The sequence below is a fragment of the Salvia miltiorrhiza genome, chromosome 8 (genome assembly GCF_028751815.1).
Source record: "Salvia miltiorrhiza cultivar Shanhuang (shh) chromosome 8, IMPLAD_Smil_shh, whole genome shotgun sequence".
Lineage (NCBI taxonomy): Eukaryota > Viridiplantae > Streptophyta > Magnoliopsida > Lamiales > Lamiaceae > Salvia > Salvia miltiorrhiza.
The window spans coordinates 9,139,462-9,153,451 of NC_080394.1; the positions used below are offsets into that span (position 1 = coordinate 9,139,462).

Consider the following 13,990-nt stretch of genomic DNA (forward strand, 5'->3'; position numbering starts at 1 on the left):
TTTTTTGATATATCTTAATGCCCTTGATTATTTGTATCATTTAAGCTAATTTTATTTGTCTTTTATGAAATAATGAAGTTGGAGAAATCATATTCTTAAAGATAAAAAATATTCAATCATTCATTTTATCAATTATGAAAGTAAATGCTCCTTTCGAATCGAGACGGTGCGTATCTATATTTATAAATGCGATATTATAATTAATTTTAGGATACTGACAAATCCTACGAAAACTGATATTTTAAATGTTTATTGTATATTTGCATTACTAGTGATGTTTTGAGTTATTAATATGTTATCTTATAATTGCTCTTCATATATATTGACGTTTAAATTTTATTTTTAACGATATTATATTTCCCTCTTTTAAAACGACTTATAAAGGAGTATATGATTTGATTTATTATTAATTAAGATAAAAAAATATACGTAGATTGCAAATCATACGGTTTGATTAGGTATAATTTTGATACTAACAGTTTAATTTAGTTTATTAAAATCATATTTTATGATTTGATTTGATTTTGATGTCAAATTTTTGCATGACCCAAACTTCGAACACCCCTAGATTTGATGCCAATGTTTCTCTCTTCCAACAATATGGGGTGGCATGATAAAATGAAAATTATCAATTCCAAATGCTTAATATTGTATTGGGTCTGTTTACTACGGACAAGCCCATTTTCCATTTACACACAAGCCCAGCCCGCTCTGTAGGTCCGACCCGTCACACATTTATTTTTCTAAAAATTTATGGCGGGAATTAAAAATATTTGCACTTCTCCCGCCAGTCAAAAAGGCCTCGTCGCTTCCCTATATAAACCCTAACCCACCTCTGCCCCCGTAAAAAAATTCAACCGTAACCCTAGCCCTAACCCCCCAAATTTTCCCTCCAAAAACAGGAAGTTTTTCCCATTCCTTCAGTAATCGGGGGAGGATGTTGGAGCTCCGGCTGGTGCAGGGGAGCCTGTTGAAGAAGGTTCTAGAAGCGATCAAGGAGCTGGTGACCGATGCGAACTTCGACTGCTCCGCTACCGGCTTCTCTCTGCAGGCTATGGATTCCAGCCACGTGGCGCTGGTGGCGCTGCTGCTCCGCTCGGAGGGCTTCGAGCACTACCGCTGCGACCGAAACATCTCCATGGGGATGAATCTCAACAACATGGCTAAAATGCTCAAATGCGCTGGCAACGATGATATCATCACGTTGAAGGCCGACGACGGCAGCGATACCGTCACCTTCATGTTCGAGAGTCCCAGTATGTTCTATTTCCTTTATACCATTTATAATTTTGATTTGTTTACGATAATTTTCCAGCTATTTATTTTCCTTCTACAGATTAGGGTACATATGCCCTATATTAGAGCCTCAAATATGTCTTGTAGTTAGGATGAGTTTAAATTATCTCTATATGTTAAATATTCGTGATTTTTACCTAGACAAATTATGATGACAATTTTCCCAATTTTTTGGGCGAGCTGTTCTAGGTTTCTGTTTTAGTGATGTGATTTAATTGTGGAGTGATTATTTCGATCATGTCACATGGATAAGTATCCGTGAAAGTGGATTGTGCTCTACCTAACATCTTGGTTATGGAAGTTTGGTTATTAGTCTAGTGTGTATTTCCATGAATTCACGAATGTGTTGGATCTGATGAAACATGTATAAAACGTTTGTTTGGATCTGATACTTGCATCATAAATGTCATTTTTTTTCATGTTTGTATGTAATGCTGAGTCTGTTTTTGTAATTCTGATGTTTTATCAGCACAAGATAAGATCTCGGATTTTGAGATGAAGCTCATGGACATTGACAGTGAGCACTTAGGAATCCCAGAAGCTGAGTACCATGCTATAGTTCGCATGCCATCTGCTGAGTTTGCAAGGATTTGCAAAGATCTTAGTAGCATTGGGGACACAGGTGATATACCAATATACTTGATATATGTGGTGTGTTAAGATGTAGTGGATTAGTGTAATTGCTGCGGGACTCACCCCTGTCTCTGTTTCTTGCAGTTGTCATCTCTGTTACAAAGGAAGGTGTGAAGTTCTCGACAAGAGGTGATATTGGGACTGCAAATGTCGTATGTAGGCAGAACACCACTGTTGACAAGGTTAATTCTTCTCATCTTTAATAAGGGCGTTGTTAGTTCTCATAAGTGGCTGATCACTGATACTCATGTTTTGTTTTGTGTGTTGCAGCCAGAAGATGCCACTGTAATAGAGATGAATGAGCCAGTATCTCTCACATTTGCCCTTAGGTATCTGAACTCCTTCACTAAGGCGACTCCATTGTCAAGCACTGTCACCATTAGTTTATCCTCAGAGCTTCCTGTGGTGGTCGAGTACAAGATTGCAGAGATGGGCTACATACGATTCTACTTGGCTCCCAAGATTGAGGAGGACGAGGAAGAGACTAAGCCTTGATCTGATTACAAAGTGAATGCGTTCTTGCTGAAAGCTAATCCACAGGCCCGAGTTATTGTATATCTTTTTGGTGCTTTATGTTCCAGGATTTGTTACTCATATTGCGTTTGATTACATTTTCCCAAGTACTGCACTCCTAAATCGATGTATTCAGATTTTATCAAGGATATTTAATGGATAAATATGTGCAGCACCATATTTATCCATGGGTATTTTATTGTTGATGTTGCTAGTTTTTTAATTGGGTTAATTGTATATAAATTATTGAATTTTGAACAAATTCTCATTTGTACATGAGCAATAGATGGAAATGAGCACGTATCTAAAATGAGAGAAATTAATAATTAATTTTCTTTAATACAAATATTAAAATTTGTCAATAGTTCAATAATTTATACTCTCTCCGTCCCTAAAATAACTTATTTTTTTCCATTTTGGGACGTCTCTCAAATAACTTCCTCTTTCTTTTTTTTCATTTTTGGAAACCTATTCCACCACTAATAATATTTTATTTATTCTTACTTTTCATTTTTCACCACTCCCAATACTAGTATAACACTTTTCACAACTTTCAATAATAATTATATTACTTTTTCCCCACTATCAATACACAACTTTTTATTAAAACCCGTGCCGTCCCCAAAGAGGAAGCCATTTCAGGGACGGAGGGAGTATGTAATTAACCTTCTTAATTATATAGGTAAGGATTTATGTGATTGATTACCAATTTACCACTACAAATGATAAAATTTGTCAAAGGCCATTTTTAGCAGAGTCCGAGTTAAATGAAGGCCAGTTTCAGGTTATCTCAATCATGCATAAAAGGTGCTCTTGTTCTTCTACAGTTCTACTTGTTTAGGTTGATTAGAACTTAGAAGTATCTTTCATTACTTGCTACTAATTCACATCCAAAATGGGTAAACTTGTATCACAAATAAAAAATGATAAAAGTTTGGACAAAAAAGACTCTGGGGTTGAGATAACCGAACCGTATGGTTAATACTTGACGTTCTAAACCAACTAAACCCAACCACATGACAGATACAAATCCTGAAATCTTCATGGGGACTCTGGCGTTGCCGCTGCAAAACTGAGTTGCCTCAGGCTCATGTTCCAAATCTTAAGCACAATTGTCCATTGTGGTCACTGCTACGACTCGAAAGCCATTGTTGCATATTTTGAGCTCTCGCACTTGGATTTCATGAATTAGTGCTCCCCTGAAACTGTTCAAATATTACCAAAATAACAATCACAGACCATCATTGGAAGGTGGTTGGAGATTTCCTTGTATCCCCAGTCTCACGTGTTGAACAACAGGACTAAGAGGAGCCTGCTTTGCTTATGGAAAATCACGGTGAATAAAGACTTCTGAAATTGTTAAAGGTGCCTCCAGTCGTCACCAGCATAAATTGCTTGATCACCCAGCTCTTCCTCAATTCTGAGCAGCTGCAGATAAAAATATGTTTAACTATTGATGTATAAGCCAAACGTATATCCATCACAAACTTTGACTACACAACTTATCATAATGAAAGTGAGAAGATATAAGACACTAAACGAAGAAAGGTGTAAATTTGGAGCAGTAGTGTCTACCCTTTAGACCATATATGAGGGAAGGGCAAACAAGCACAGGATGAAAGTAATAGATCTTAACCTGATTATACTTCGCTAGTCTCTCCCCGCGGCAAGGCGCTCCTGCCTTAATTTGACCAGTTGCGAGACCAACAGCTATATCAGCTAAGAAAGAATCTTCACTTTCCCCGCTTCTCTGAGAAATTACCACTCCCCAATTGGCATCCTTAGCTAACTTGACTGCTTCAATGGCCTCAGTTACAGTTCCCACCTGGTTGACCTGAACTTGAAGTAAGAGCAGAAAAGAGCAGTGAAGAAGTGTCATCAAATTTAAATGTGTAATAATTAAGTAGTGGCTAATTTAAAGGCCAGCGGAAACCATGAAACCAGCATCATTGATAAACCATGATAACAGTGGCACCCAGGATTTTGAATTTGGGGTACGACAAAATGCGTGAACTTGAAATAGGATCAAATTATTTTATCATTCCTTTTGATTTTTTTGATTTAGGTGTTTCACTTGTCATTCCTATATTTAATACACCATTGTAAGAATTTTAAAGAAAACTAAAGCTATTTACAAACATAAACAAGTTTCGCATCTCAAATAATCAAAAATATAATTTATAAATGAGTTTTATCAAATAGACTATGTGCACTATTTATTAGATCTAATTTTAAATGAAGAAATTGTGATAGTACATTAGAATTGGATGAAAGAGCTCGACTTAAGGCGACAAAGCAGGGGGACACAGTCAAATTAAAATGAAGAGAATATTTTTTTCCAAACTCATAGTTCAAGGTCTCAACTCTCCAGCTTTGGCAGGCAGTCCTTTCTTTCTTTTTTGCTTAACCTTCGGACTCTCATCTTCTCTCAAATCTGTTTCTGTTTTTTAGCTTTTTTAAGAAAAAATAATTAAGCACATCACACAGCGGTCTTTTTAAAATTAGATTTGAGTGAGAAAAAAGCCCAAAGCCCAAAACTAAGGACTAAAGCCTGAAGTGAAGGGAAATGCAGATTTTTGGGGGTACAAAATACTCATTATAAAATATTTTAATACATAAATATATACTCCCTCCGTCTCTTAAAAACATGCATTTTTTTTTGTCATTTTGGGCCGTATCACAAAAACATACACTTTCCATTTTTGAACACTATCCCACCCCAATCCCTTTACTTTTTATCTCTACTTTTCATAAAGTGGGACCCCTTTTCCACTCACAATACACTCTTATCTACCATTTCTTAAAACTCGTGCCACCCACACCGCCACATGTTTTTAAGAGACGGAGGGAGTATAATAGTATTAAAAAAAAAGATTTTGGGGGTACAGCTGTACCCCCACCGCCCTACTCTCTGTCCACCACTGCATGATAACCTCAATGAATATCTGCAACTGGAAAGAATAGACTCAGACTGGACAAGCATATTTCAACTGAACTAATGACTTCCTTTTCAAAAATAAAATCTCATGAAAGGCATACCTTCCTCGTATTCTCTTTCCGAACAATGAGGAGGTTCATTGCTCTAAATCTAAATGCTTCCTATGTTGATCTATTTTGCTTATAGTGCATAAAGTGAAAATGCACAGACAATAACTCAAATTTGAAGGTTAACAACAATTTCATAGATTGTGAGCCAAAATATAATAATTTATTTATCAAGTTACCTTAAGGAGAAGAGCGTTGCAAGTTCCCTCCTGTACTGCCCTCTCAATTCGTTTTGGATTTGACATCAACAAGTCATCGCCTACAACCTGAAATGAAAAGCCACTTCAGATCTGAGAGGATACCATGCACCTTAGCTTGCACGCATATACGCTTTCAAGGTGATCAATGACACCTTGCATTACTCAACCCCATAGGCACAAATTCAAACTTTTTTCAAAATTATTCATCAGAATAGTTGCTTTAACATTAATATTTGGAGGGACTCAACTCAGTTTGTATCAAGTATCAACATTGACTAAATAGGGATTTGTAGACATCTATTAACCATGTGAATCGCGATCTTTCCCATAGACGGTAATTCGAAGTAGAATTACAAAATTGCCTTGAGCACGTGATGGCAAGTGTTCAGCAAAGTGGGTTTTTTTTGTGCTGGTGGGTCATTGGAAAGTAGAAGAGGTCCGAATATATATATCAAATCAAGAAGCCAGCATCCAGAGAAACTGAATCAGCAAGAAAAGTTAGGTCTGTCATCTCTTAAATATATTGTCTATCATGAATTCTGCGAATATTATGAACAAGAAAATGTATATAACCAAACTCTACATGCTCGAATCAATGTTGGAACTCATCATTTACATTACAAACATAAGTTTTTTTTTTTTTTTTTTTTTTTTTTGATCGGGCAAAGTCATGTTAAATGTTAGTAATTAGTTCCCCATCCACTCCAAGAACCACCTTATCTCTCCCATTCACCAATAACCACCTTATATCTCCAATCTCCAAATTCGCTCCCAAGAGGGATTGAACCCGGGTCACTTCACTAAAGTGAGGACCCGGTGGCCAATGGGCTAAGCCCCCTGGTTACATTACAAACATAAGTACTTACAACTGAAGCTGTAATTTCATAGAATGCAGGCTAAGTTCGTATGCTGTCCATCATAATAACTTCAGAAGGATAAATATTGAACCAAGATGTATCAGTATATGTGATAAACAAACCTGGCATATCCCAAGATTAGAGAAATATTTGGAGTGCTCCCAATCTTCTTTATCAAATGGATCTTCAATTGACACAATAGGGTAGGCTGAGAGAGAACCATTATAGGTTTAGAGGAAGAGTGACAACATGATAGAAGCCTACTTAGATTGCCAAACAGCTCTAGTCAAAAGTTTTAGAACAGATACGTGAGCTGCAATAAAAAGATGTTTAGAAAGTCCTTTATGCATGGCACATAAATGAACTCAAAACATAAATCAATGTTGTACCTTCACAAAGTTCTTTGTACATATCAATCATGTCCTCCCCTGATTTAAAGTTTTGACCGGATCTATTTGGTGTTTTGTAATCCAAATCATACTTGGTACCTAAATAAGAAGACATGAAATAAATCATTATGTCATGAATTCTATAAGCAGATCAACGAAAGATATAAGCTTAGATGATGCAGAACAGCTTCCAATTTTAATCATCACAAGACTACTAATAAATTTCAAGGCCCCATTGTACTAATATGGTCTCATCCACAAACTTTCAGTCTTTTCTCCAGAATTTCGTACCATTTTCTTCATTTTTTTCCTTCAAATTAAACAGGTTAGACTAGAGCGAAGAGTAATTATCTCTATTGCAAATCTTGGATTGGAATAGTTGAGTCCCACCATAGTCATCACCACGACACCACCAAATCCCATTTGTGCTCTTAGTTAGTTTCACGAGCAAGATTTTGACGTGCTTATAAAAGAATAGGTGAATCGTACGACACCAAAACTTCTCACATAATCTGGGAAGGGAAAATCTTTACAATGGATTTTTAAAGCCTCTTTAATAGTAGTTTAATACAGCAAGAATACATTTTTCCGCGTATAGTCAAGATGTCATTTTATGAGAAAAAGAATATCACCTATGCAAAATTTAGTAGCAGCAACACCAATTGCTATCTTTATTTTCTCATTGTATCCCGTTCTTCCAATGGCCTCCTTTACACAATCCAAGCCTTCTTTCAAGCTGCAGGTGCAAAAACTTAAGATACCTAGATCCAGATCAACAGATGAGACCAAATGAGGAAACTTGCCTGGATATATCGGGAGCAAAACCACCATCTTCTCCAACATTACATCCGTGTGAACCATATTTTTCAGTAATCACGGCCTGAGTAACCAGGACAAGAAGTCACATATAAATAATTGAAACAACCAAGAGGAAATATGTAACAAAATAATCAAACAAGGTATATGTATACTTTGTTTGTGAAACATAAACATAGACAAGAGTTTCTTGAAAGTTTACCAATATTCTGGATGATCAAGATAGTGATAACTTATGCCAGTTTTATGCATCAAAAACTTCATCTTTGAGGTATATACGCACATATATACAACATCAAGTATACTGGCATATAGAATCTATTTGCATACAACTAGTGTAAAGTAAAACTACATTTGTGACATTTCGATATTCAAATTAACCACAGATGGAGTCCTTTGAAATTGATTTTTAAATTTTTTAAGCAGAAACAGATAGCAAGATAGCAATGTGAAATGCTAAAATAGTCATACAAGTTAAATTGTAGAATATGATTGTAAAAGCAGAGAATAATAAGGTGTTTCAGCATATAAATGTGTATTGTGTAAAACATAGAATTTCTCCACAAATAATACAAAGTTGTGAAGACATCTTTGTTTCTGGGAGGATTCACCTTTAGATGATGATAAGTCTCAGCTCCTATCTGCAACGCCTCCTCAAACTTTTTTGCCCCAACAGGAAGGATCATGATTTCCTGATCACATTAAGCAAAAATTGTCAGTCACACAAGGCGTTAAAGGCTCATAAAATATTGGTATAAAATGTCTTTTAATAGAATAAAGTTCAACACATAGAATAACACTCTCCTAACGTCTCATATATTAAAGATAGGTTATAGCAAAGGGATTAGTTAAGTAACCTTTTAAATTTTTAATCACTATAAATTGTGGCATAATCAGATACATGCGCACATCCATGCTTTGGATTCTAGCTGTAACTATAATAACAAATTTATAACTAATCCTATCTTGAACATATTACGACTCTTGCATCAACAGAGTCCATTTAACAAAGAAGGGAGTACTGGGAGACGACACATTTAATCCATTAAACAATCCACATTGGAATAATTACCAATACAGGCTAAGCCATCTTTATAACAAGCTGGGTGTTTTTAGATAAAAGATTAGTTCAAATAAGTATGTAAACATCCAATGACATGCATAGACTCAACGACAGATTTATACTACCTGAATGGCAAGATTGTTCCCAGCATGGTTTCCGCCACTTATGAGAGTGAAAGCTGGAACAGGAAGGTGATAACTTGTTTTACCAGCTAAATCAGCAATGTGTTTGTATAATGGGACCTGCATAGATTTTTTTGAATCAAAACAAGATTCATGTTGTGTAAGACTTAGACTAAGTTGCTATATGAGTCAGGAATTATGCCTCTTTTTCAGCTGCCCCTGCTCTGCAAGCAGCCATTGAGACTGCTAGAATTGCATTTGCCCCAAGTTCACCCTATCAAATAGACAAAAAAAAAAATGAGCTCCATTTAGCATAAATACAAATTAGCATGTCTTAGAAATGGCAGGAAACTGCAATAAAAGTAGGAATATAAAGCAGATCTCACATGATTCAGAGCCTCTCCATGCAAACATAAATAAGAATATTAGACAAAATTAGATAACTGTACACTGAAATGGAGCAACCTTTTTATCTGTCTTGTCCAAGTCTATCATGGCTTGATCAATTTGAACTTGGAGAGTTGGATCCATACCAATTAAAGCTTCAGATATTTTCTCATTAACATTCTTGACAGCACTACATACACCATTACCAAGATACATTCCCTTGTCTCCATCTCGCAACTCAACAGCTTCATACCTGCATATAAAAGGAAATTATAAATTTACAAGAATCTTACTTCAGAATGTGATAAGTAGTAAGACACTGCATCTTTAGATGGGTAAAGAAGATGGTGACTAATGAGCACAGATCAAAATGTACATGGATACAGTGTGGTATTTCTTATATTGAAAACATAAATAATTCAGATGAACAAGGCATATAATATAAAACAAGTCCCAAATTTCATTCCAAACATTCTGGTAAAGAGTTAGTGCAAGATACAAATGGTAAATGAAGATTCAGATCAATACCGACATCAAATCATCAAAAAACTAATAAAGGTGATCAGACATCAGAGGAACTGCTAGGACCATGAAAGGTACTCTTTGTGACAAACAGCAAATTTCTGATCTTCTGACACTTGCCTACAGCGGCCCAAATTCTGCTAAATGATCACTAAGAGAGTTTCAAAAGCAGATGCTGATGGGAGATCCATTAGAATGAGTAAATATAGGAGAGAAGCATCCAAGCAGCAACATCTTATATCACAAACCCATAGACAACTCACCAGATGGCTCTTTTCCACGAAGAAGGATGATAACTGAAACTCGGTTAATCGCCAAGAAAGGGGAAGTCATTACCTTGCATTTATGCTGTTACGATATCCCACATAGGTTCTTCCACATGAAAGTGTGGCATGGTATATAAGAAGGGGCCAACCCTTTGCCTCTGACTATGGTTTTGGGTTAAGTTAGGACTCCCTAACATATATGCCAAATAATTTGGTCCGACCTGTCGGATCCACCTGCACGCCCTTGCTGGATACGATATGGCCTAAGTACTCAACCTGCGATGCGCCAACTACACACTTCTTAATAATCAAGGATTGGGCATTGTGTATAGTAAGTACGTCGTGCAAATGGAGTAAGTGCTTAGTCCAACTGGCATTGTAGATCAATATGTCATCAAAGAATAATAATACGAATTTCTTCAAGTGCGGCCAGAATATGTCATTCATAAGGCACTGGAAGGTGGTTGGTGCCTTAGTAAGCCCAAACGGGCATAACTAAGAACTCATAGTGTCCCTAGTGGGTGCAAAAAGTTGTCTTTGGGATGTCCTCGGGTACTACTATGATTTGATGATATCCAGCCGCAAGTCGAGTTTGGTGAACCACCTCACACCATGTAACTCACTGAGAAATTCATGGATGATTGGAATTGGGTAATTATCAGCCACAGTCACTTTGTTTAAGGCCCTATAATCCACCAGAATCTCCAAGAGCCATCTTTCTTGCGTACTAACAACACCGGAATGGAATATGGTTTATTACTCGACTGAATAACTCCTGCTGCTAGCATCTCTGATACTAGCTTCTCCATCTCATCTTTTGGCATGTGGTTGTATCGGTATGGATGGACAGACACCAGAGGCCCTCCCTCCTGCAAGGTTATCCAATGGTCATATTGATGGCTGGAGGGAGGTCCATGGGAGGCAGCGTGACCACAAGAAATTCAGATAACAATTTGGTCCGACCAGCCGGAACCAGACGTTTACGGGAGAGGACTACATGGGGAGAATGTCACACGACTCAAGGGGCTCGAAGGCAACCTGCCTGGGTTGATTGAAGGCTCCCAAGAGAGAGAGCCGTCCGTGGACGTCCAGTCTCAATGGGGGATGGATTGTTAAGATATCCCACATCGGTTCCACATGAAAGTGTGTAATGGTATATAAGAGGGGGTCAAGCCTTTACCTTTGACCATGGTTTTGGGTTTAGTTAGGGAGCACTAACTTATATGCCTAACATATGCTGCTTCAGCTTTTCTATCTATTCCTTTAAGTGGCTAGACCACATAAATTAACTGCAATAATTCTCCTAAAATTTCAATACTTCAATTAGATAAGTGGATTTAAGATAACTGCAGTCTAAATCAAGTTGAATATTGAACACTGTTAATTTACAGATAGTTCTTTTCTCTCATTCTTGCTCTTTTGAATCAGTCACCAAACACTAAAATACCAGAACAACCCCCTACAATTTGCAGAACGCTTAATGATCCAAGTCCACTACTTGCCATATTTATATATCAACTTCCCTACAATTTGGAGTAATATATTGTGCTTAATGGATTTTTTTATTATATTAGCTCAATGAATCCTATAACTTTTGTGAATCTGGACTAAAAAGTGGATTGATTGGAGCAATGAAAATAACCCAAAGTTTGTGGAAGCCCAAGAAGACAAGTCACACCAGCTCAATGATGCACAACTCTGTCCATCACCATCTGAATGAACATCAGAAGCCTCTCACCTCAAATTGCAAGGTTTCAAAGTAAGTATGGAAAGTGCAAGAACACATACATCTACACATTGCAAACATATACATAAGGAACATGTGTCTGCTCCATTTCTCTATTCATAATGCAATGTCTGTAGCATGGAGAGCTTAAAAGAGTTTAGTTGACTCATTTATCAAGCTCAACATATACTTTTTCAACTACAAAATTGTGTTTGAAACAAGTTGACCTGAGTAGCTACATAATTCACATTGTTTCGTAATCCCTGAACACAAATAGTCGAGCTTCATAAGCTATCAAAGGTCAGCATATTGGGGCCCTAACATAGTAAACCAAGCCCATACAAATCATCTAAGGGCCTTAGCTTAGCTTAGCTCAACTAACGTGAATACGTTAAATGCGTGGCATCCCCAGCTCAATTTCTACGTTAATGCAGGGACAGAAGGTCAACATCGCCAAATTCAGAACGTAAACCCCATAGCAAACGAAAGACTACGGAACGACAGGCATACACAAACAGGAGAGGTGGAGAAGAGAGAGAAAGCAGCGCTTACATCCCAGAGGTCAAACCGCTTGGCGCGGAAGCGCGAAAGACGCCTTTATTGGTGTGCAAATCGACTTCGACAGTGGGAATCCCTCTGCTATCCAGGATTTGCCTGGCTTTAACGTTGGTGATGACGGAGGGGACGGATTTCTTCATGTGATTGGAGATGAAGAGCACGGGATCCGGCGTCTTTGCCCTAACGGCGGCATTGACGGCGTCCTCAATCTTCCGGGAGAGCATATGCTTGTCCAGATACTCCTGCACCGACATTTTCCTATGCTCCAAACAATTCAAAAATGTGATTGGATTTCAGCTTTCAAATTTCTTCTTCTCCCGCTTCTGTTGCTGCCAACTGAAAATCGGCGATTGCAATATGAATTGGGAATTGGAACGATGAAAGAAGTATGATGATCGGGAATTGATCGAGGAAGAAATGGGTGCAGAACTGGATCCGGGGGTTTAAGCAAGAAAATGTTTCCTGCTTCAAAAAATAAAATTTTGCAGTAATTTGTGGTTTGTTTGGCGAATCCTCCGTGTTAAGTAGGTTTTATTACAAGTGATTTTAATAAAAATATCCCAAGGTTCAGTTTTTTAGCTTTGAAAGTAGAAAGTTTAATTCAACAACTTCTTCTTATTGACGTTGAATTCCAATATAAAAAAGAGATTATATTTCATGTATATATAAAGAGATGATGTTTTATACTCTCTCCTCCATCCGTCCACGAAATAACTTTTTAAGAGGGAATGACACAAATTTTAAGAAAAAAAAGTTGTCGAGTATATTGAGAATGTGAGAATAGAAAAAAATATTATTGATTGTATTATAAATAATGAAAATATGTTTTAATTAGTATTAAGAGTCATGCAAATGTGAAAAGTAATGGTAAATGAAATATTTATAAGCGGTGGTGTATAATCTAAAAGTAGATAGAAAGTTCTTTTGTGAAAGTCCAAAAAAAAAAAAAATTAGAAAGTTCTTCGTAAACGAAGAGAGTATATATTATCCTTTTAGGATATGTTCACTTTAGTTGTTAAATCTATCATGATTAAAAGAGTGATAACAACATTTCCGCTTTTAAATTTCTTTTTTTTTTTTTCCTTTTGTTCTCTATGAAAAAAGATTTTTACCATTTTTCGTCTTTCATTTTCACTTCCTTCTTTTTTACCCTCATTCTCTATAAAAAATACTTTTAATTACCATTTTTTTATCATTTATTTTCACTTCAAAAAGAGATAATATTACCACACAAAAATGGAGGGATAATAAGTATTAAGTATTTCTGACCGAGCGAATGTAAAGTTGGGTTGCAGGCCGATATCGGGTGTGGTGTTGACCTGTTTTGCGGGTATCGAGTACACTCAACAGGTTTACGAGTAAAACTCATATCATTATGAAATGGATCAAGAAATGGTAAATGGAGGAAATATTATTTAAATATTTGAAATTGACAAAAAAAAGAAGAAGATGGGAATAGAACCCTAACACCCGCCCAACTTGAAGACTCAGGATTGAAATAGTGACCCATGCCTCCCACCCCGATGACCATGCCCTTCTCTCCGCCAATTGGCGTCGATTATTTTTTTCGTTGCGATTGTCCAATTGTCTTGCTTCC

General features: G+C 36.8%; 2 protein-coding genes across 2 annotated transcripts; one reads left to right on the plus strand and one right to left on the minus strand.

The window, feature by feature from the left end:
- The first annotated feature begins 775 nt into the window (after positions 1-775).
- LOC131000736 (proliferating cell nuclear antigen) lies at positions 776-2,648 on the plus strand. Its single transcript, XM_057926787.1, has 4 exons — positions 776-1,256; positions 1,766-1,918; positions 2,014-2,111; positions 2,200-2,648. Exons 1-4 carry the CDS (start codon positions 938-940, stop codon positions 2,422-2,424), a joined length of 795 nt encoding a protein of 264 aa, XP_057782770.1. The 5' UTR covers positions 776-937; the 3' UTR covers positions 2,425-2,648.
- Positions 2,649-3,284: 636 nt separating this feature from the next.
- On the minus strand, positions 3,285-12,977 carry LOC131000738 (cytosolic enolase 3). The gene is made up of 12 exons (XM_057926788.1): positions 12,388-12,977; positions 9,400-9,574; positions 9,137-9,208; positions 8,938-9,054; positions 8,361-8,441; positions 7,737-7,813; positions 7,566-7,669; positions 6,934-7,032; positions 6,667-6,752; positions 5,667-5,753; positions 4,079-4,276; positions 3,285-3,870 (listed from the first exon to the last, which is right to left on the minus strand). Exons 1-12 carry the CDS (start codon positions 12,645-12,647, stop codon positions 3,802-3,804), a joined length of 1,425 nt encoding a protein of 474 aa, XP_057782771.1. The 5' UTR covers positions 12,648-12,977; the 3' UTR covers positions 3,285-3,801.
- Positions 12,978-13,990: the final 1,013 nt, after the last annotated feature.

Coding starts and splice junctions, on each gene's coding strand:
- LOC131000738 (XM_057926788.1), bottom strand. CDS start 12,647: ATGTCGGTGCAGGAGTATCTGGACAAGCATATGCTCTCCCGGAAGATT. Junction 9,209..9,399: donor TGGACAAGACAGATAAAAAG/GTTGCTCCATTT, acceptor TCTATTTGATAG/GGTGAACTTGGGGCAAATGC. Junction 8,442..8,937: donor GGAACAATCTTGCCATTCAG/GTAGTATAAATC, acceptor TAATGTGATCAG/GAAATCATGATCCTTCCTGT.
- LOC131000736 (XM_057926787.1), top strand. CDS start 938: ATGTTGGAGCTCCGGCTGGTGCAGGGGAGCCTGTTGAAGAAGGTTCTA. Junction 1,257..1,765: donor CTTCATGTTCGAGAGTCCCA/GTATGTTCTATT, acceptor ATGTTTTATCAG/CACAAGATAAGATCTCGGAT. Junction 1,919..2,013: donor TAGTAGCATTGGGGACACAG/GTGATATACCAA, acceptor TGTTTCTTGCAG/TTGTCATCTCTGTTACAAAG.